Source organism: Microcaecilia unicolor, chromosome 1 (genome assembly GCF_901765095.1).
Source record: "Microcaecilia unicolor chromosome 1, aMicUni1.1, whole genome shotgun sequence".
NCBI lineage: Eukaryota > Metazoa > Chordata > Amphibia > Gymnophiona > Siphonopidae > Microcaecilia > Microcaecilia unicolor.
This window is the reverse complement of record NC_044031.1, coordinates 434,514,554-434,535,489: the sequence shown is the minus strand read 5'-3', so window position 1 is coordinate 434,535,489 and position 20,936 is coordinate 434,514,554. Positions and strand designations below refer to the sequence as shown.

Below are 20,936 nucleotides of genomic sequence, written 5' to 3'. Positions count from 1 at the left end.
ACATGTGCCTTCCGGAGCAGGGGGACCTTGCGGGCACTGCAGGATTGCAATCCGTTATGTCGTAATGTGTTACCAATGGTTTTCGTGGTGACAGTGGTCCCAGCTGCCTTGAGATCATTGACAAGTTCCCCCCTTGTAGTTGTAGGCTGATTTCTAACCTTCCTCATGATCAAGGATACCCCACGAGGTGAGATTTTGCGTGGAGCCCCAGATCTTTGTCGATTGACAGTCATTTTGTACTTCTTCCATTTTCTTACTATGGCACCAACAGTTGTCTCCTTCTCGCCCAGCGTCTTACTGATGGTTTGTAGCCCATTCCAGCCTTGTGCAGGTGTATGATCTTGTCCCTGACATCCTTAGACAGCTCCTTGCTCTTGGCCATTTTGTAGAGGTTAGAGTCTGACTGATTCACTGAGTCTGTGGACAGGTGTCTTTCATACAGGTGACCATTGCCGACAGCTGTCTGTCATGCAGGTAACGAGTTGATTTGGAGCATCTACCTGGTCTGTAGGGGCCAGATCTCTTACTGGTTGGTGGGGGATCAAATACTTATTTCCCTCTGCAGAATGCAAATAAATTCATATACTTTCCACAATGTGATTTTCCGGATTTAATTTGTGATGTGCTATCTCTCACTGTTACCAATAACCTACCCTTCAATTATGGGCTGCTCATGTCTTTGTCAGTGGGCAAACTTACAAAATCAGCAAGGGATCAAATACTTATTTCCACCACTGTAGCTGGTTAGAATGAACTGCATAAAGAGACTGTGTTTTGTGCAGTCATACTAGATATTAAGCGAAGTTACTCACCTGTAGCAGGTGTTCTCTGAGGACAAGCAGACCATTAGTATTCCCATTAGTATCTGGGAATCCCTCGCTACTAGGCTCACTGAAAACAACAATGTTAGGACAATAGGGACTCAAAATGTTCAGGCCTTGACGTCAATCAATGCTGTCTTTTAAAATGTTTTATTGCGTATTGAGTTGACATTGTAATGTAGTATACACGCCATACTTTGTATTGTTGTTTGAATATTTTTACTGCTGTAATTGTCTAGTGCTTATATTTGACTTATTCTTGTTATACACCACCTTGAGTAAATGCCTTCAAAAAGGCGGTAAATAAATCCTAATAAATAAATAAAAGTAAAATAAATAATTATATTTTTAACATGCTGAATTTTGTAATTTGTATTTCTGAAATATATTCATTATAGCCACATGTAAATAGCAGCATTTCCACATGTATATTACGTCCACATAAAAATAATGATTTCAGGAAGCTGCTATTTCTATGTGGAAATCCACACTATGTAGATATTTCAAGGGGACACGGTTTGGGTGGGATAAGTATGGGACTAAACTCTGGTCATTTATTCCCCAGTTGACAAAGAGAATATTCATGTATGTGGAACATTTTCCATGCTGAGGATTACAGCACCTCAGAAGCACTCATAGGTTTTTTAAATGATTGGGTCTTTATGGCCAGGAATTTACACAAAGGATTAAAGAAGTCATTTTCCTTAATGTACAACAAAACAGAAGATACATTAGATCGATGGTGCAATGAAGGGTCCAAGTTTATTCACCACAAACAAACATAAATAAAACAATTAAAAGGCCAACACTGCCATATTTCGCCCTTTGCAAGGGCTACATCAGGGGCTATGAAAACCAAGTGGTGTTTTCCAAAAGTATCACCTAATGGTAAAACCTTCAATCCAAAGCAGCAGCAGCAGCAATTCATGGTACAGTAGGTATGTTGCTGATCCTGGAGGGATCACCATTAGAAAATAAGGGGCCCTTGTAACAAAGCTGCAGGAGGGATAGCGTGCACAAAATCGGCACTACCGCTGGGGTAGCGTGTGCACCCAGCTGTATTTCCGAGTTTGGCTTGTACTGAATCTTACGGTAGAAAATATTTTTCTATTTTCTTCTGCATGGGGTGTTCCCAGCAGTAATTGGCAGCATGGCCACATTGACACACGCTGCATGGTTACCACACGGGTAACATGTGAGCCCTTACTGCTAAGTCAATGGCTGGCGGTAAGGGCTCAGGCCATAAATAGGCGCATGCTAGTTTTAATTTTTGTGCACGCCCATTTCCTGGCCCATTAAAAAATGGTCTTTTTCCCAGACGCAGTAAAAAGTGGCCCAACACGTGCCCAAAGACACACCCACACTACCGCAGGCCACTTTTTACCACAGCTTTGTAAAAGGACCCCTTAATGACTTAAAGTGGGCTTTGAATCTGAGTTCCTTGGCTCACAGTCCACTGCATTAACCACTAGGCTGCCCCTTTGCTCTGCATAGACATCTGTGTGGCCATTTTCAAAGAATGCTGCCATACAGACGTCCATGTCCCTTGTTTTCCCCCGTTCATAATTTGGACATTCCAGGTTGTAAAATAGATGTTCATGCTGGATGTTTCCAATGTATGGATGTCAATCTCACATACTTCCAAACAGGAAATCTTCAGATGGATGTTTGTTTGGGATGTTCTGACTTGGATGTCCTTTTGAAAATGCCCCTCCACGTTTCTTTATAAAATACAAGCATACATTCTCCATAAATTGTGGCTGCTGAGGAGCTATGGACATTTACACTAGCTAGACAGCAGGGATAAATATTTGCAAATTCAATATATAAATGTGCATATTCTTTAAAGTAATTACGCCACAAGTACTTCTCCCATAGATATTTACCTGTATATGTAAATTGGACCATCAGATGATGGTTATCGAGACCAACATTGTGATTTTATGGTGAACACTGTAATGCACAGGGGTCAGAATGAAGAGATTAGATGATGATGTGGCTGCCATAGGTCAGCTGCCTTCTATTTAAAATTGGAAAAACCACCAGCGCCATTTTGTATTGAAGAACCAATAAAGCTGAGTGATTAAAAGCTTTGTGGTATTATTGATAATTTTGTGCTGAAGATTCTATAAATAATCAAAATAATTGGACATTGATGAATTTGTTTGTTATAGGATCTTCTATCATGATGCAGTGAAGCGAAACATGGTCATGTCAGGGGGGGTCTGAACACCTATATCACTGAGGTTTAAGATTTGTGTACAAAATAGTAAAAAAAAAACATAAAATTCCTTAATAACAAGGACTGATGATGAAGTGGGTGATGGTGCAACATTGTGTTCTGGCTGAAATCACTACCTGATGGTCCAATTTACATATAATATCTATAGGAGAAGTACTTGTGGTTTAATTACTTAGAGTTAATGTACTTCCAAGATAAGATAATTATTCCATACTTACTCTAAGCTTTTAAAGTATACACATAAAACACACCTATACCTGAGTTGCAAAAAAGTACATGCAATCTGGTCATTGCACATACTCATATGTAGGGGGATACCTTTTTATGCAGCATTTTACATGCATATATTGTCACATGCATGTTAAAATACCAGTGAACGTATGTTTGAAAAGTGTCCTGAATATATAGAGTTTTACGTTATTTTCTAGGATCAACCTCTTTACCTTTTACACAACTGTCAACCTACAATATATCCTGGAATATCAAAGTGTTTAATAATCACAATAATTTGCAATGTTGCACATTCAGAGTCACAATTGTGTAGTACAAAATAAGGGAATAATACACAATGATTATGTGTGCACCCAAAACACACGTCTACACTACTGCAGGCCTTAGGGGTTCTTTTACTAAGGTGCACTAACAGATTTAGTGCATGTTAATGAATTAGTGCGCAATAACTGTGTAGGCACCCATAGGCATATTGTGGAAGCCTACACAGAACACGCTAAAAGCACTAACGAGCCTCTAGAACGGCTTAGTAAACAGGGCCCTAAATCCATTAGCACACCTTGATAAAAGGACCCATTAGTGAGATGTGTGAATGTCCAAATACTGTTCTGGCACTCTTTGATTCCTTTTATATGCAGAACTGACAGGGCAGATATTACATATTATTATATACTAGGAAGGGGAACCTATAAATATTGGAAGTTCTACTGTAGTCCACATAGAAAACACTAAGATTTGGAATTATGGTACTTTATGTTATGGCTGCTAGTTGTTCTAATGAAGGCAGTGTAAATATAAATATTATGACTTCTGTAATCAGCATAACAGCCCACTGAATCAGAGAGTAGAGCTGCCCTGCACTGCTGTAGCATCAATTGCTTTTCTAAGGTTTCAGACATGTTATTGCCTGGGTATCTTTAGATAGGAGGGATTTCAATACACAGCACTGAAACTTGGGTGCCCAAAAAAATCACCACTAAGTGATATTCTATAAAGGGCACGTACCTTATATAGAATCCCTCCTATCTCAAGACGTATGAGCAGAGACTTGCTGACCTGAACATGTATACCCTGGAGGAAAGGAGGAACAGGGGTGATATGATACAGACGTTCAAATACTTGAAAGGTATTAATCCGCAAAAAAGTTTTTCCGGAGATGGGAAGGCGGTAGAACGAGAGGACATGAAATGAGATTGAAGGGGGGCAGACTCAAAAAAGATGTCAGGAAGTATTTTTTCACGGAGAGGGTGGTGGATGCTTGGAATGCCCTCCCGCGGGAGGTGGTGGAGATGAAAACGGTAACGGAATTCAAACATACGTGGGATGTGCATAAAGGAATCCTGTGCAGCAGGAATGGATCCTCAGAAGCTTAGCCGAAATTGGGTGGCGGAGCAGGTGGGGGAAAAGAGGTTGGTGGTTGAGAGGCGAGGATAGTGGAGGGCAGACTTATACGGTCCGTGCCAGAGCCGGTGATGGGAGGCGGGACTGGTGTTTGGGAGGCGGGAAATACTGCTGGGCAGACTTGTACGGTCTGTGCCCTGAAAAAGGCAAGTACAAATCAAGGTAAGGTATACACATGAGTTTAACTTGTTGGGCAGACTGGATGGACCATGCAGGTCTTTTTCTGCCGTCATCTACTATGTTACTATGTTACTATGTTAATAGCATTTAGCAAGGATCCTGTGCCTTTTGGGTACCGAACATACATCTGCTGAAACTTGGTACAAATGCCGACACCCAATAAAGGTATAGTTAGGCAATATTCTGTAATTTTGCACACAACCTTTTGGAACGCCCTCAACACACCCCCAGCCATGTCCCCTTTTGAGATACGTGTCATGGGAGTTTGGTACCGTGTCTTATAGAACAGCACACAAATTTTAATGAGTGCCAATTAACATTAATAATTGGTTGTTAGCAAGCAATTATTGATGGAGCAGAGCTTGTTATCCAATTTATTTCCACACACGTCTCGGAAGCATGGCCATAATTGGGGGGGGGGGTGTCACTCTGAGTGCCATATATAGAATTGGGGGGGATAGTATCCATTGGCAGAACCTATGTCAACCTACACCTGTTATACACTGCCTTGGTTGAAAATAATAATCATAATTATAATGATTCCTTCTGAGAGGACACTAACTTGCTGTGGTGAAGGGGCTTATTTGCTTCTATGAATCCAACAGCTATGTTATAGGGCCACCCATATCACGCAGGCCTTTGGACAGCAGTCAAACTGAACGTCTCAAACCCATGAAAACAGGGTGCAAACAAGAAAAACAAATCCTATAGTGAATCAGTCATCACCCAGGATAACAAGGACCACATCAGGTGTTAGAATACCTGGACATATCGCAATAAATGGGCTACAAGTCTCAGGATCTTCAGTTGAACAACAGAAGCTGGATCCTGAAGAGCTACTGGAAGACCAACTACAAACTCGCTGAAAATATACGACTGCTGAAAATTCCTTTGCAATTTGGGTAGTGTAGGTTTAAGTAGGATCTTGACAGTCTGACTTTGTTTCTTCTTGGTAGATCAATAAGGTCTGTCATGTATCCTGGGACAACGCCGTATATGATTTTGTGGACTAAGGTGCAAATTTTGAAGATGATCCGTTCTTTGATTGGGAGCCAATGCAACTTTTCACGAAGAGGTTTGGCACTTTCGAAGCATATTTTGCTGAATATCAGCCTGGCTGCTGTATTTTGGGCGCTCTGGAGTTTTTTTTATGAGTTGTTCTTTGCAACCTGCCCCTGTTCCACCCCCCCCCCCCCCCATGCAGTTACACACTAATGCACTTATGTGCACATAGCACACATAACTACACACACACTGTTATAGAATTGCCCTTCAGAAAGATTAGTGAACCATTGGAAATTATACAGCAGAAAATAAAAGCAACATCAAAGAAAATTGCCAGATATGAGGCTAGAATCATCCAGTAAAGGCAGAGCCAACTGTTCCTGTCAATATCAATGGAGAAGCTAACTGAAATTGCAAACAGCCTGACAAAGAGGAAACCGTTCAATTTTTGAAGAACATGTTGGACAACAATAAAGATTACAACAAAAAAGCTGTGTGGTTATAAAGAAGTGGAAACTGAACTGGTTAGAAGAACTATGGAAGAGCTAGAATATAACCTAGACTAGCTGAAGAAAGAGCAAGAAGGTCAAGAACTGGAGAACACCTGAGAAAGGCCAACTGCATGGTTTCTAGCTCAAACATCTGATGTGTTTACATCCAAGAATCACTGAACAGTTCAACAGCATGCTGTAAAGAGGGAAATTAGAGACTGGTTGACAACTGGGAAGTCCTGCTTTCCTGCATAAAGACCCAACACAAGGAAGAGTCCCAAACAACTACAGGTCAATAAACTGTCAACAATGTTCAAGCTGTTGATATGAATAATAGCAGACAGTCTAGGACCATTTGGAAAGAGACAATTTGCTTCTATAAGAACAAAAAGGAAACCGTCAAAACATCAGAGACATGAAAGATCAGCTTCTGATTGATAAAATAATGCTGGAAAAGAGCAAACATCGAGAAATGAACTTGAATGTGGCTTTGATTGATTACAAGATGACCTTCAACATTGCCACATAGCTGGATTTTGAAAAGGCTAGAAATAGCTGGAGTGAGTGAAAATATCAGAAACTTTATGCAGAAAGCAATGAATCAATGGAAAATGGAACTGAAAGGTGGCAGTGATGAGGCGGGTCAGGTTTATGTTTATTTGAAATTTGCTATACCACCTTAACTTACTAGCAGATCTAGGTGGTTTACAATCTAAAATCATAATAATCAAAAGGAAGAAAAGAATTACAATATAAACAGGAAAGGGTAAACCATTTGTTCAGACGCATTCAAACCAATAGGACAGAGAGAGGTGTGGGGCCTTGGAGAATAGGGAGGAAAATAGGAGAGGGAAAGGAAGGGAGATGAAGTGGGGAGGGAAGGACACTGGAAGAGACGATGATGCTAGCAGCAAACATTCCTACATCACATTATATGTTTGGCAAAAAAGTCAAGATTTTATAGTAGATTTAAATTTTTTGAATGACAATTCAGCATGGATATAAAGAGAAAGAGAATTCAGTAGAAAGGAGCTGTGAAATAGAAAGCACGGTGTCTAGTGGATTCATGTATGGCGAGTTTGGGATTGGGAAAAACCACTCGGTAGTTATTTATGGAGTGGAGGAGATGGACTGGGGAGTATGGAATAGTAAGATTCACTAAGTAAAATGGCAGGTCCATCTTAAAGGCCTTAGCAATAAGTGTCAAAAGCTTTTAGATGATTTGTTGCTCAATGTTGGATGTCTTTGTAAAACGTCCAAATCCAGGGGCAGGGAAAACCGTATTTTCGAAAAAAGATGGACGTCCATCTTTCGTTTCGAAAATACCAAGGACGTCCTTGGATTTGGACGTCCTTAGAGATGGACGTCTTTGACTTTCAGTGATTTTCGAAGCCAAAGACATCCATGTCAAAAACGTCCAAATGCAAGCCATTTGGACATGGGAGGAGCCATCATTTGTAGTGCACTGGTCCCCCTGACATGCCAGGACACCAACCGGGCACCCTAGGGGGCACTGCAGTGGACTTCAGAAATTGCTCCCAGGTACATAGCTCCCTTACCTTTTGTGTTGAGCCCCCAAAACCCACTACCCCCAACTGTACACCACTACCATAGCCCTTACGGGTGAAGGGGGGCACCTAGATGTGGGTACAGTGAGATTGTGGTGGGTTTTGGAGGGCTCGCTGTTTCCTCCACAAACATAACAGGTAGGGGGGTATAGGCCTGGGTGTGCCTGTCTGAAGTGCACTGCACCCACTAAAACTGCTCCAGGGACCTGCATGCACTTTCATGGACCTGAGTATGACATCTGAGGGTGGAACAAAATATTTTTAAAGATGTTTTTTGAGGGTGGGAGGGGGTTAGTGACCACTGGGGGAGTAACAGGAGGTCATCCCCGATTCCCTCCTGTGATCATCTGGTCATTTTAGGCACCTTTTTGTGCCTTATTCATAAGAAAAACACGTCCAGGTGAAAACGTCCAAGTTTTACTTTAGAACATCCCTGCTTTTTTCGATTATGGCTCAAAGATGTCCAAGTGTTAGGCACGCCCAAGTCCCGCCTTCAACATGCCTCCGACACGCCCCCTTGAAATTTGGACATCCTTGTGATAGACTGCAGTTGGAGACATCTAAAATTGGGTTTCAATTATACCGATTTGGACGTCTCTGGGAGATGGACGTCCATATTCCGATTTATGTCGAAAGATGAACGTCCATCTCTTATGAAAATGAGCCTGATAGTCTCCCTACGGGGTTCTGTGTTGAAACCTCTATCAAAATTCTTAGATCACTTTTTGAAACCTTGGGTACAATGAACTCAATCTTATATACGTGATACTACGGATTTTCTTGTGAAAATATATAACATTCAGAATTTACCAAAAGAATGTCTCTTGGTGACCTTGGACATTAAGACATTGTATACAAGTATTCCCCAGGATTCCACTATTAAAGCGGTAAAACAACAGCTTATAAACAGGTATACTGATCTGAGAGTTTCTAACCAATTTTTGGAAAGTATAACTATCTTAATTTTGACTAAAAATTATTTTGTTTTCAATGACAAATTCTACTTACAGAAACGAGGAGTGGTTATGGGCACTGCAGCTGCCCCTAGTATAGCTAATCTTGTTGTAGAAGATTTTGAACAGCGATTTATCTTCAATTCAAGTTGGATGCTCAAAATCACAAACTGGGTCAGATTTATAGATGACATATTCTTTGTTTGGACACAACTAGAAGAATTTGTCACATGGATCAACATCTGCAATTTACTTGTACCTTTAATGATAAAGAAATAACTTTTTTGGACACAAAAGTTTTAAGACATCAAGATCAATTGATTACTATGGTGTATCGCAAAATACTGACAAAATAATTATTTACAATATAATAGTTGTCATCCGTGTTAACTGAAAAAAGCGATACCTATTGGCCAATTTCTGCACATTCGACGCATCTGTAGTACAACAGAAGAATTTCTTCAACAGGCTCCAATCCTAAAACAACGGTTCCTAGAGAAGGGTTATCCATATATAATGGTTAAACAAGCTTTTCACCGTGCTCATTATACTAACCCAGAACTACTACTTAAATATAGACAAAAAGAAACTCAAGAAAAACAAATCTGTGTTTTATCACACTCAAATAAATCTGCTTTAATTGCACGGAGTATATATAAACATTGGCCTGTGCTTCAACTACACGAAACTTTTCAATCTGGCCCCTATGTCGCATATTCCAGAGGCAAAAATTTGTCTTATCATTTGATCTGCTCCAAATTTTCACTCCAATAAAAAATACATTTTTTTAGTATAGAAGGATACAAACCTTGTGGCCATTGCAAAGCATGTCTGATGTCAGTCAATAAGCACTAAAACCTGGCAACATCCCCAAACGTCAAAAATATACAATCTAAAAATGCCCACGGATTGTTCTTTGTAGTATGCTGTTTATGTCATCATCTGTCCTTGTTTAAAGATCTATGTGGGACAAACTAGTAGGACTATAAGGCAACATTTGAATGAACATCACAGCAGATTAAAAAATAAAATAGTAGCAGCTCCAATGGTTGCCCATTGAATCGAATGGAATCATGATTTTGCAGTCATGCAGTGATTAATTATTGAAAAAATGTCTCCGTATTTTGAGGGTGATTGTGATGCTTATCTGGCACTACGAGAGCAATTTTGGATTTTTGAGCTAAAAACGGTGGCCCCTGACGGTCTCAATGAAGAGATTGAATGAAATGCTATTCTTTGAACTTTGTAAATACCTCTTTAAGTGAGAACTAACCTTCTTACTTGTTCCATGACGTGTTTGTTTTTCTGGGCTCTTGATTGGATGAGAATAGGACGTAAAGAACATTAGACTTTAGTTAAAAGATGCTGTCATTCGCTGAGCTTACTATAGATGGAGGATCTCTGAAATTAAAGCACTGGCATCCCTGACGAAGACATTGTTGAAACGGAAATTTCTGTAGGATGTGAATAGGTTATCAATAGAAATCAAACAAAATAAAACTTGGAAAAGAAAATAAGATGATACCTTTATTTTGGACATAACTTAATACATTTCTTGATTAGCTTTCGAAGGTTGCCCTTCTTCGTCAGATCGGAAATAAGCAAATGTGTTAGCAGATAGTATATATAAGAGAAACATCAAAACATTACTTTGACATTCTGACAGAGTGGGAGGGTGGGGGTATGCATGGGGACATCAAAGCATTTCATTGATATTCTAACAGGATGGGTGTTGGTAGGTGAGAGGAGGGTAATAAACAGAGAAATAAACAGAGAAATACAGCTTTATGGTTTATAATGGGTTAGAAAACCCAGATCCTTATTAAGTCCTGTTTGTTGGGTGTCAAAATATTCAATCATTCTTATTTCAAAGGTCTTACATTCCTGTATTGTTTTAAAATTACCTTTCAGTATTCTTACTGTGAAATCACTAGTGCAGTGATCTGGTCTTGTAAAGTGTTGGCCCACAGGGGTGGGGGCTTGACAGGCACCGGCTATTTTCATGTGATGTCTGTGAAAGCTAATCAAGAAATGTATTTAGTTATGTCCAATAAAAAAGGTATCATCTTATTTTCTTTTCCATGTTTTATTTTGTTTGATTTCTATTGATAACCCTTAAGAGTGGACTAACATGGCTACCACACCTCTCTACTGTAGGATGTGACAAACTTCAGGAAATCTTGTCAGAGAATATTGAAAGCACTTCAGTGTGATTCACAATTCTGGCATATGCCCTTAGATCCCTTGTTGTGGGAATTTTTAAGGGACTCTTTGTTTAAAAGGTTGGATAGGGTCATTATGATTATTTAAAGTTGGGTTTTCACGCTGACAGCACTAGAGATCAAGTGTGAAGAAAATTTTCTAAAGATAAGTGCAATAAAATGAAACTTTATTACTTGAGAAAATATATCTACTGGAAGATAATGTCAAACTTGATAAAATTCTTTTTATGTATATGAAGAAAATGGACTGATGAAGATAATAGGTGTGGATATTAGAGTCTAAATGCAACTGAGACTTGGACTATCCACATTCTTATGGTCCTTTTGTAAAATTTGTACTGTTTAATGTTTTAAAGGATACGCTTTTTCCTTGGAGATATTCATATAGAAAGAATCCCTCCAGCTTGGAGTGTTTTGAGACCACATTTTTGATTTGCAATTATTGAGAAAATTCCTGCCGTTAGCCATTGTAGTATTAAGTCTGGCTGCCTAACCTATTGATTTCTCAATCTGCCAGGTCTCAGTGGAGTAGTGTTCCAGTTTGTACATCTTATTAACCTGTTTTTTTTTTTTTACACTTTTGTTGTTATTTCAGGCTGTTCTATAATTTTGATGGTTTCCCTTTCCAGATTCTGCTGTATGCAGGGTAGCCATTATGCTTCTCGATTGTACTCTACAGGGTCCTTCTATAAGTTTCTCCAGACAATTTCTACTTCAGCTTTCATTGGTGGCGTGACAGTTGTATTTATGCACAGAAACCATGGGAAAAATAACCTGCACTGTACGGCAGGTAGACTTCCATAATTAAAAACAAAAAGGCAGAGGAATAGTAACCTGCACTGTGTAGCAACTACTCCCTTGGCAACCCTGTTGGGCAGACTAGATGGACTATACAGTCTTTGTCTACCATCATGCACTAAGTTCCTTAAGACCTTGACTCAGGTTATTCTTGAATAGGTGCTCTGTAGACATCAGTATTCCTCTAATTCTATATAGGGTGTCACACGTTAGGTGCCAATTAGGAGCCTAAATTTAGGCACTGAGGGGCCCTTTTACAGAGCGGCGCTAAGCCCAACGCTGGCTTACCGCTCGTTCTTTCGGGACTACCGCCAGCCCAATGCGGCCACCGGTGGTAGTCCTGCCCCGAACACGCACCATTTCTGGGGGAAGAAGAAAAACCCCGGAAATGGCTTGCGCGGCAATAACCTGGCGGTAATCAGGTATTGTTGCGTGCTGCCCAGTTACTGCCAGGTTAGCACGGGAGCCCTTATTGCCAACTCGATGGGTGGTGGTAAGGGCTCCCTATCACATGGCCATGCAGTAGGAGTTCTCTTACTTCGTGGTAATGTGTGCCTCGGGTCTTTTTACCCAATGCAGTAAAAAGGGCTATGGCGCATGGGATTAACAGCCCCTACCACCAGCGCAGGGCCTTTTTCCCGCAGCTTGGTAAAAAGACCCCTAAAATGACAGTTAGGCACAAAAGCGGCCGTGAAATGGAAGTACACTTTGGCACTATTCTATTGGTCACACAACATAAGATAATGGTGAAGCACCAAATACCTTAGGAAAGCTTATATGGGAGTACAAATATATATATATATATAACTAAGGCACCACCAACGTTCTAAATGAAGCCTCCAGCCGGAAGTGTGAAGGGAGAGAGATATCCGGTTTCCCATGAGTGTCTGCCCCGCCCTCGCTCTCTCTGTAACACAAACAGTGAAGGAAAACACAGCAAAGCACGAAATCAAATCGCTCTCTCTGTAACAATGAAGGACTCAGAGGGGGGAGGAGAGAGAGGGCAGAAGCCCTCACTATCTCTGTAACACAAACACAGCACAGCAGGAAACTTAAGACTGAAGGACTCGACTCCGAGGGGGAAGGGGACAGAGAGCAGAGGGGACAGACAGCACAGGGGAAGGGAGAGAGGGCAAAGGGCAGGGACACACACACTCCCACATGCACACAGAAGAAAACCTTGCTAGCCCCCATTTCATTTGCATCAGAAACGGGGCTTTTTTACTAGTATATATAAAATGTTGCAATGAAGTAAATCTTAAGCACAACCTCTTTTAATTGTAACCAGTGAAAAAGGTAATCATGAGTCTGAAAAATAATCTGTTTCTTTAATTACATCATAAAACCTCTGTGTATGAATACTTCAAATAAATCAAAAAGCACATTTAACTTAGTTGTTTTGTGGTGATTCTTCCCATGACATTAGAATATCACAGCGTTAAAGTAATGCTGCTCCTCACTCTGCATAACAGTAGATCCAGTCTTCAAGTTTTCAGGCAATACTGAAGCTCACAATGCAGTTTGTCGGATCCAATAAAGTCGGCTTAGGTCTCAGTTTTTTGGAGGTTTTTCAGACCATGACAACTTTTTTCACTGGTTACTTATATATACAAGTTTCAAAAGTTTTCCTGAGTTGTTTGGTGCTTTACCATTATATTTCAAGCTATTCTATTGGGACCTAAGTATTCTAGTGCAGATCTAGAAAGGGGATGTTCACACGGGAGGGGCATGGGTGTTCCAACTAAGCATGCATTTTATTGAATGCTGTCAGACACCTACTGAGCATGGGGAAGGGGCGAATACTGTGACGTACTGAGTTTGTAGATTTTATGTATGTTCTTTTGTATCCCGCTTTGGAATAAAGCGGGATATACATCTTGAGAATCAAATCAATCAATAAATAAATAACTGCTGCATTTAGACGCAGCTATTTATACCTGCAACAGAGCAAGTGAAAGTGATGCCACCTAGATTTAGGCACCTAATTGCTGTTTCACGTTAGCATTTTATAATGTATTAGGCACACAAATTTGCCATCATAGAATATTAGCTTAGCACCTGGATTTTAGGTGCCTAATGTTTATTACGCTTTATAGAATTGCCTTCTATGGGGTCCTTTTACTAAACTGTGGGAAAAGGGGGACTGCGGTAGCAGCAGTTTTCCCCACACTCCAGGGCCCTTTTTAACACAGTGGGTAAAAAGCCCCTAAAAAAATGACCATGTGACAAACTACTCTTATCACTTGGCTATGCAGGGGGGGAACACTTACCACCACCCACTGAGGTGGCGATAAGTTCTCCTGTGGTAACTCGGCTGTAACTGGGCAGCATGCGGCAATGCCCAGTTACTGCCAAGTCAGTGCCACGCTACAAAAAGTTTTTCCCAACGCACCAGAAATGGCAGTTCAGGGGAGATATGATAGAGGTCTATAAAATAATGAGTGGAGTGGAATGGGTAGATGTGAAGCGTCTGTTCACGCTTTCCAAAAATACTAGGACTAGGGGGCATGCGATGAAACTACAATGTAGTAAATTTAAAACGAATCGGAGAAAATGTTTCTTCACTCAACGTGTAATTAAACTCTGGAATTCATTGCCAGAGAATGTGGCAAAGGCAGTTAGCTTAGCAGAGTTTAAAAAAGGTTTGGACGGCTTCCTAAAGGAAAAGTCCATAGACCATTATTAAATGGACTTGAGGAAAATCCACTATTTCTGGGATAAGCAGTATAAAATGTTTTGTACTTTATGGGGGATCTTACCGGGTATTTGTGACCTGGATTGGCCACTGTTGGAAACAGGATGCTGGGCTCGATGGACCTTTGGTCTTTCCCAGTATGGCAATACTTATGTGCTTATGAGACGGAACTACCACTGGCAGCCATGTTGGACCACTGGTAGTTCTGAGTTAGCATGCAGTAAGCCTGAGTTGGGCTTACTGACACTTTGTAAAAGGGACCCTATGTGCATTTGAGAGGGTTCCATTGTACAACTTCAGTTTATGCCTTGACTGACCAGAAGGAGTACCTCTCTGTCTTGTACTAACCTTAATTGCAGAGCAATAAGGAGGTATATTGTTATGAAAAAGAGAGAAACAAACAACTGATCATCTCTGTTCATCTTTCAGAAAGTATGCAGTCTTCCGGCAACCAACAAATTTGAAGCAAAAATTAGTGCAAAGCAAGTTTCCAACAGAAGCTCAACGAGAAAGAGAAAGGCAGAAGTCCCTGCAAAATACCAAACTGCTAATTGTGCCAGCATATATTACAGGATCTCACAGTTACAGTACCTACAAAGGAAAAACATTCAATATAAAGGGAACCTACTCGTGTTTCTCCTCAGATATTTTATATATTGTTCAATATATACCATATCTGAGTGGAGTGGAGTGGAGGAGTGGCCTAGTGGTTAGAGTGGTGGACTTTGGTCCTGGGGAACTGGGTTCCATTCCCACTGCAGGCACAGGCAGCTCCTTGTGACTCTGGGCAAGTCACTTAACCCTCCATTGCCCAAGGTACAAATAAGTACCTGTATATAATATGTAACATTAACCTGCTATGAGTGGGAAAGCACAGGGTACAAATGTAAGAAAAAAAAATACAGAAAATGTGAAGAAGGGTGCTGTACTGGAGAGACAGGCCAGATGCTAAAGACAAGAATCAGCTCACAGAAGTACCACATCAGACACCAACAAGCAAACCACCTTTGTGGGTGAGCATTTTTTCACTCAGAGCACCGCATCAATGGCTTTATGGCCAGAATGAATACTAAGAGATACTTTTAAAACAATCCAGAGACATAAGACATTTGATAAAACACTGACACCAACAAAACAGAGCTTATCAAAGATCTGGGTTTCCTATCACATTAAAACAAAAATTGTACTGCTTTGTCACCATCTGATCACCAATCCATCTTTCCCTGTTTCTCAATCCACCATCCCCACCCTCTCCCTTGAGAATATTATTAGAAAGCTTTTTTATTTCACTTATATATTCTGATTATGTCATCTTTTGCTCACATTTTTCTGGCCTTCTAAACCTAGTCATTCAAGGGTAATTCTATAACTGGGCACATGCTGTAACATGTAAGTGATAAGAAAACTAGCAGCAAGTGTAATCACACTATGAACTATTCTATAAGGTAACATGTAAGGGTCCTTTTACTAAGGTGCACCTGCGGTAGTGTAGGCGTGTGTTTTGGCTGCGCAGAATAATTTTTCAGTGCGCCTGTAAAAAATGCCTTTTGGGGGGGGGGGCAGAAAATAGATGTGTGGTACGTCCATTTTGGGTTCTGGGACCTTTCCACCAGCCATTGACTTAGTTGTAAGGTCTCACACTTTAACCCGGGCGGTAATGGTCAACGTGCGTTCAAACACCGATTACCGCTCACATGCCAGAAAATAAAAATATTTTCTGATGCGCGTATAGGACGCACATCAAAAATGAAATTACCACCCGGGCCATGCAGTAGCTGGGCGGTAACTCAGAATTGACGTGCATTGGGCGTGCATAGGCGCTTATGCGGCTTAGCAAATGGGCACCTAACTGAATGTCCACCTTACTTAACACTTAACTCCGAGTGGACATACACATAGGCAGATTATGGGAGGTGAATGGGTGTGTCTCCAACTTACATGCAAAATTTATACTGTAGAATACTAAGTCTTTTAATTTGCCTATTTTATTTACACCCCAATTACTGATAATGACACCTTGTACTGATATCATTATGTTATGTTGTTATCCATTTATCCACTTCTTACTCAACATAATTTTCGTATCCACCTTAATAGCAACAATTCTGAAATTCTTCTCCGCTAATATGACTGCCATAATATTCCTGTACACCTATCTGTTATATATACTCTGATTTTCTATTCCATCAATGTGATTGTAGTTGTATTATATTGTAAGCCACAAATAGGTGGGAAAATGTGGGATATAAATGCAGCAAAATAAATAAATACTTAGGTATGACCACTTCATCTGCCATTGACCTGGTATAAGTGGTCATGCCTAAATGTAGATATACTAATTCTGGTTTGTGTCAATATTCTATAATGGCATCTTGGTACCGCACAGGTGCTGTTTTAGAATTGGTACTCAGCATGCATCATTGGCACACCTAACTGGAAGCACCATGTTATAGAACTGACCCTAAAAACAAAGTACGGGAGAAACAAGGAACTTCCAGCAGTTGAGTATAGTCAAATTGGAACTACCGTCCGGCTACCACATGCCCTGGGTGGTAATTCCATTTCTGACACATGTAGAAAACACACAGTAGAAAATATTTTCCATTTTCTACCGTGTGGAGCTTACCCGGTGGCAAGGGCCAGTTTACACACACCGACGCTTACCGCCCGGTTAGCGAGTGAGACCTTACCGCCAAGTCAATGAATGGCGGTAAGGTCTCATGCTGAAAATGGACTTGCGCTGATTTTAATGTTGCCGCACGTCCATTTTTGGCCACAAAAGAGGCCTTTTTTTTCCAAGCATGCTGAAAAATGGACCTGCACGCATCCAAAACACGCACCTACACCAGCGCAGGCCATTTTTCAGCATGCCTTAGTAAAAAGGTCCCACTCTTTTATTGACAAAGCACCAATAATTAAGCAGACCCAACACAGGGCCCTGTTTTGGCAGGTAACCGCCTGCTTCAGGGGTCACAAATGCTCTGTCAATTGTGTAGTTAAATGAAGAAATGTTGTTGAGCAAAATCCAAATCCAGCATCAATGATAAATCACAACTGGAGAAGAAAATGCCACTACTAACATCAAAGGTTAAATTGGATTTTGTTCAACAACATTTCTTCATTTAACTACGCAATTGACAGAGCATTTGTGATGCCTGAAGCAGGCATGCTGAAATACAGCCCCGTTTCAGGTCTGCTTAATTATTGGTTGCTTTGTCAATAAAAGTGTTTTTTTATACTTGACAGCTGGAAGATTTTTGGATCACCCATACTTTGGTTTCTGGTATTCTCAACATAGGGTTTTTTTCCTTCTTTTTTGGTTGTCATATAGAATTGACCTCAAAATGTATCGAGTTAGTCCAATAAAAAAGATATCACCTTATTTTCTGGATTTTTTTTTGTTTTATTTCTATTTATTAGTTAGTATATGAACAATTACTGTAATCCTCATGCAAGCTACTAAACAACAAACCTTTCAGTGCAGAGAAGGAAAAATTAAAATGAAGAACCGCCACTCATTAAGCGGGATTCCAAGTTTCCCTTTTGCGCAATGGAAATTCCTTACCTGTGAAAGCATTTGTGGCCTGAGAACCAGCTTCCTGCATACTGCTCTGCCAGCAAAGCTTATAATTCCAACCTTAACCTGTCCACAGGAGACAAAAACTAGGCAAGAAGCTGTCAAGTCACTTCCATCTTAGCTGGCCAAAGTCCATTTGTCACCACTCAAAACCATTTAAGACCATCGAACTCCCGCTTTTACCGTTCCCAGTCCTTGTAAGCAGATGCAACCAGGGCACTGCACTGAGCCCTGAGCGGAACTTGTAGGTTGAAGTCCCTTCAGCCGTCCAGCCAAAGAAATGTTGCCATGGTGGCACACTTAAAACTCCAAAAGACAAGGATCCATGAGATGGCCTTTCTTGATATTTATATTTATCAATTCCAATTGATATCTTGTCAGCAGCCCAGCATTCTTTGTTTCTCCAGAACTCTATTTCTGTTAATGTCCAACCGTCTCTTGTCTTGTCTTTCATGCGTTCTCCTCTCTCTCCTCAGTGAGTTCCCTAAACATAAAAATGTATAAAAAATATTATGTTTTTTGATGACCTATATAAATATTAAAATTAACAGACACAGATAAATGGGAAAAAAGACAAATGCGCTTTCAAGGATAAAAAGAATATGGTAAATGAGATCCTCAGAAGGCACATATTGCAGTTTGCTGGGATACAAAGCATGGTCTTACAATACTTTGAAGTGCAACAATAAACAGTGCTGAGGGGCTTGTGCCCATCTCTCAAACCATGAGGTGATTTGCATATCAAAGGCCACATTTAGTAGAGATGAAGCCTGGTGCCTGCTAGGAGGGAAGCTTCACCACCACATAGAATAGTAATTAAAAGGAGAAAAAATATGCTGTACACCCATGAGATCTCTAACCTAAATATTCTTAGCTGCAAAGGATAAATCAAGCGTGTTATTGAATTATCTTCTTTAAAGAATACATAAGAGAACATATATAAAAATAAGGCAGGAATTAGGAGTTTAAGCATAGTAATAGACTGCTTTATGTTTCTAAGGTATCCCAACTAACTTATCTAAATCTACATCTGCTTTGTCAACAAGACAAAATAATGCAAGCACGGTTATTCTGCAGTTGGATTACTGAAATCTGATGTAGTTGGAGTTAGACCAAAAGTTATCTCCTATGCCCCAGCTCGTACACTTTCATCTCTTGATTCCATCTCCCCCCCCCCCCCCCCAAGCAAGTTTACCATGAAGCAACCCGTAATTCTGCCTTTTTTTTTCTTACAGGTCTGAGTGTTCCGGTCCCTCTTTACTTCTTTTTGACGATATGAGTTGGGTATAGTTGATGGGTTTTGAAAGGCTCCCCATACAATACCAGGGGGTAACGGTGAGATGTGTACCTGGGACCTTTTATGTGACGTCCACTGCAGTGCCCCCTAGGGTGCCACATTGCTTTGCTGGGATGTCTGTGTGGCCAGTCTACTAATAATGCTAGCACCCCCCCCCCCCCCCTCCATTCCTCCCATTGGCGTGTTTTTGTACATTTTTCCCTTGCACATTTTTTTAAATGGTCCTCAAAGATAGATGCACTGAATACAAAAACATCTAGCAAATGGTCATTTTCAAAACAAAAAGTTGGACATTTTTCTGGTTTGAAAATGGACATGTTTGCTACTGGATATTTGAACATTTTTCCTAAAACATCTAAAATCTGATTTAGACGTCATATCGAAAATGCCTCTCTGTGTCACACAAAATCACAATTTAATAGCACTGAAGTCCACATCATGGAGGAACAATTTCCTAGTGAGACCCAAAAAGAAATTTAAAAACCAATTAAAGTAATAGGAATTGAAGCATTATCATATTGTATTAGAATCCATTTTCTATTCCCACCCGCTATAACTACAAAAGAATAAAAAATGAAATCATAACTATGTGGCATTATCATGTTGCACAACAGAATTAAAAAAAAAGATGTCCCTGGTGTCTACTGGCACTCACCCCATGCCACCCCCGACCCCCTTTCCAAGATCCCCAGACCCAAATACCTTGAATGAGGCAGGAGCGATGCCCACTCGCTCCTGCCTCCAGGCCGTCATCTCCAAAATGGATGAAACCAGGTTGCCATATAAGGGAGAAATTGCTGAAGTTGCCATCAAAGTCCACTTCAGTCCATCCAAATCTGTCTCTCAACAGGGATACAAGACTATAAAAGTCTGCCCTGTTTTGCCATATTTGGGACACAGACTATAGAGGTCTGCCCAGTTTATCATGCTGAGAAATCTTAGCTGAAACTTCTTCAGAAAATTTGCACAACTGAGCCAAATTACCATTCCCAGCTTTCTCTGTCCGAGTCACTGCAGCCCAAACATCCCCTCAGCTATATTTGAAACAGAATGAGAGCTGAATTCTGTAACAGGTATAAATTTTACAGGAGTAGGTAAAGTTTTGCTTCCACTCACTTCCTTCGTAGAAGAAATAAAAGGAGTGCCACTGGACAAAGCAACATTTCTGGAGGCTGAACTGCCCTCATTTAAGGGTCCTTTTACCAAGCTGAGGGAGAAAGGGTCCTGCACTAGCGGCAGGGGCTGTTTTCCCCATGCACCAGGACTTTTTTTTACTGTGTGGCCATGCGGCAGGGAGCCCTTACTGCCACCCTTGGTGAAAAGGGCTCCCATGCTAACCCGGCAGTAAACAGGCAGCAACATTTCTGGACGTTTTCTTTTTCCCCGGAAATGGCACTCGCGTGGGGCTGGACTACCACCGGTGGAAGTCCCAGAAGAGTGAACGGTAAGCCTGTG

At 40.7% G+C, this 20,936-nt stretch overlaps 1 protein-coding gene across 3 annotated transcripts in view; it reads right to left on the bottom strand.

The window, feature by feature from the left end:
- The window catches only part of LDLRAD4 (low density lipoprotein receptor class A domain containing 4), an 819,180-nt gene that overhangs the window by 545,102 nt on the left and 253,142 nt on the right, over positions 1-20,936 (bottom strand). For all 3 annotated transcript variants that reach the window (XM_030212482.1, XM_030212498.1, XM_030212489.1), the window contains one exon: positions 18,173-18,668. In XM_030212482.1, coding sequence (XP_030068342.1) covers positions 18,173-18,212 — 40 coding nt within the window. In that variant the 5' untranslated portion in view covers positions 18,213-18,668. The remainder of the gene's footprint in view (positions 1-18,172; positions 18,669-20,936) is intronic.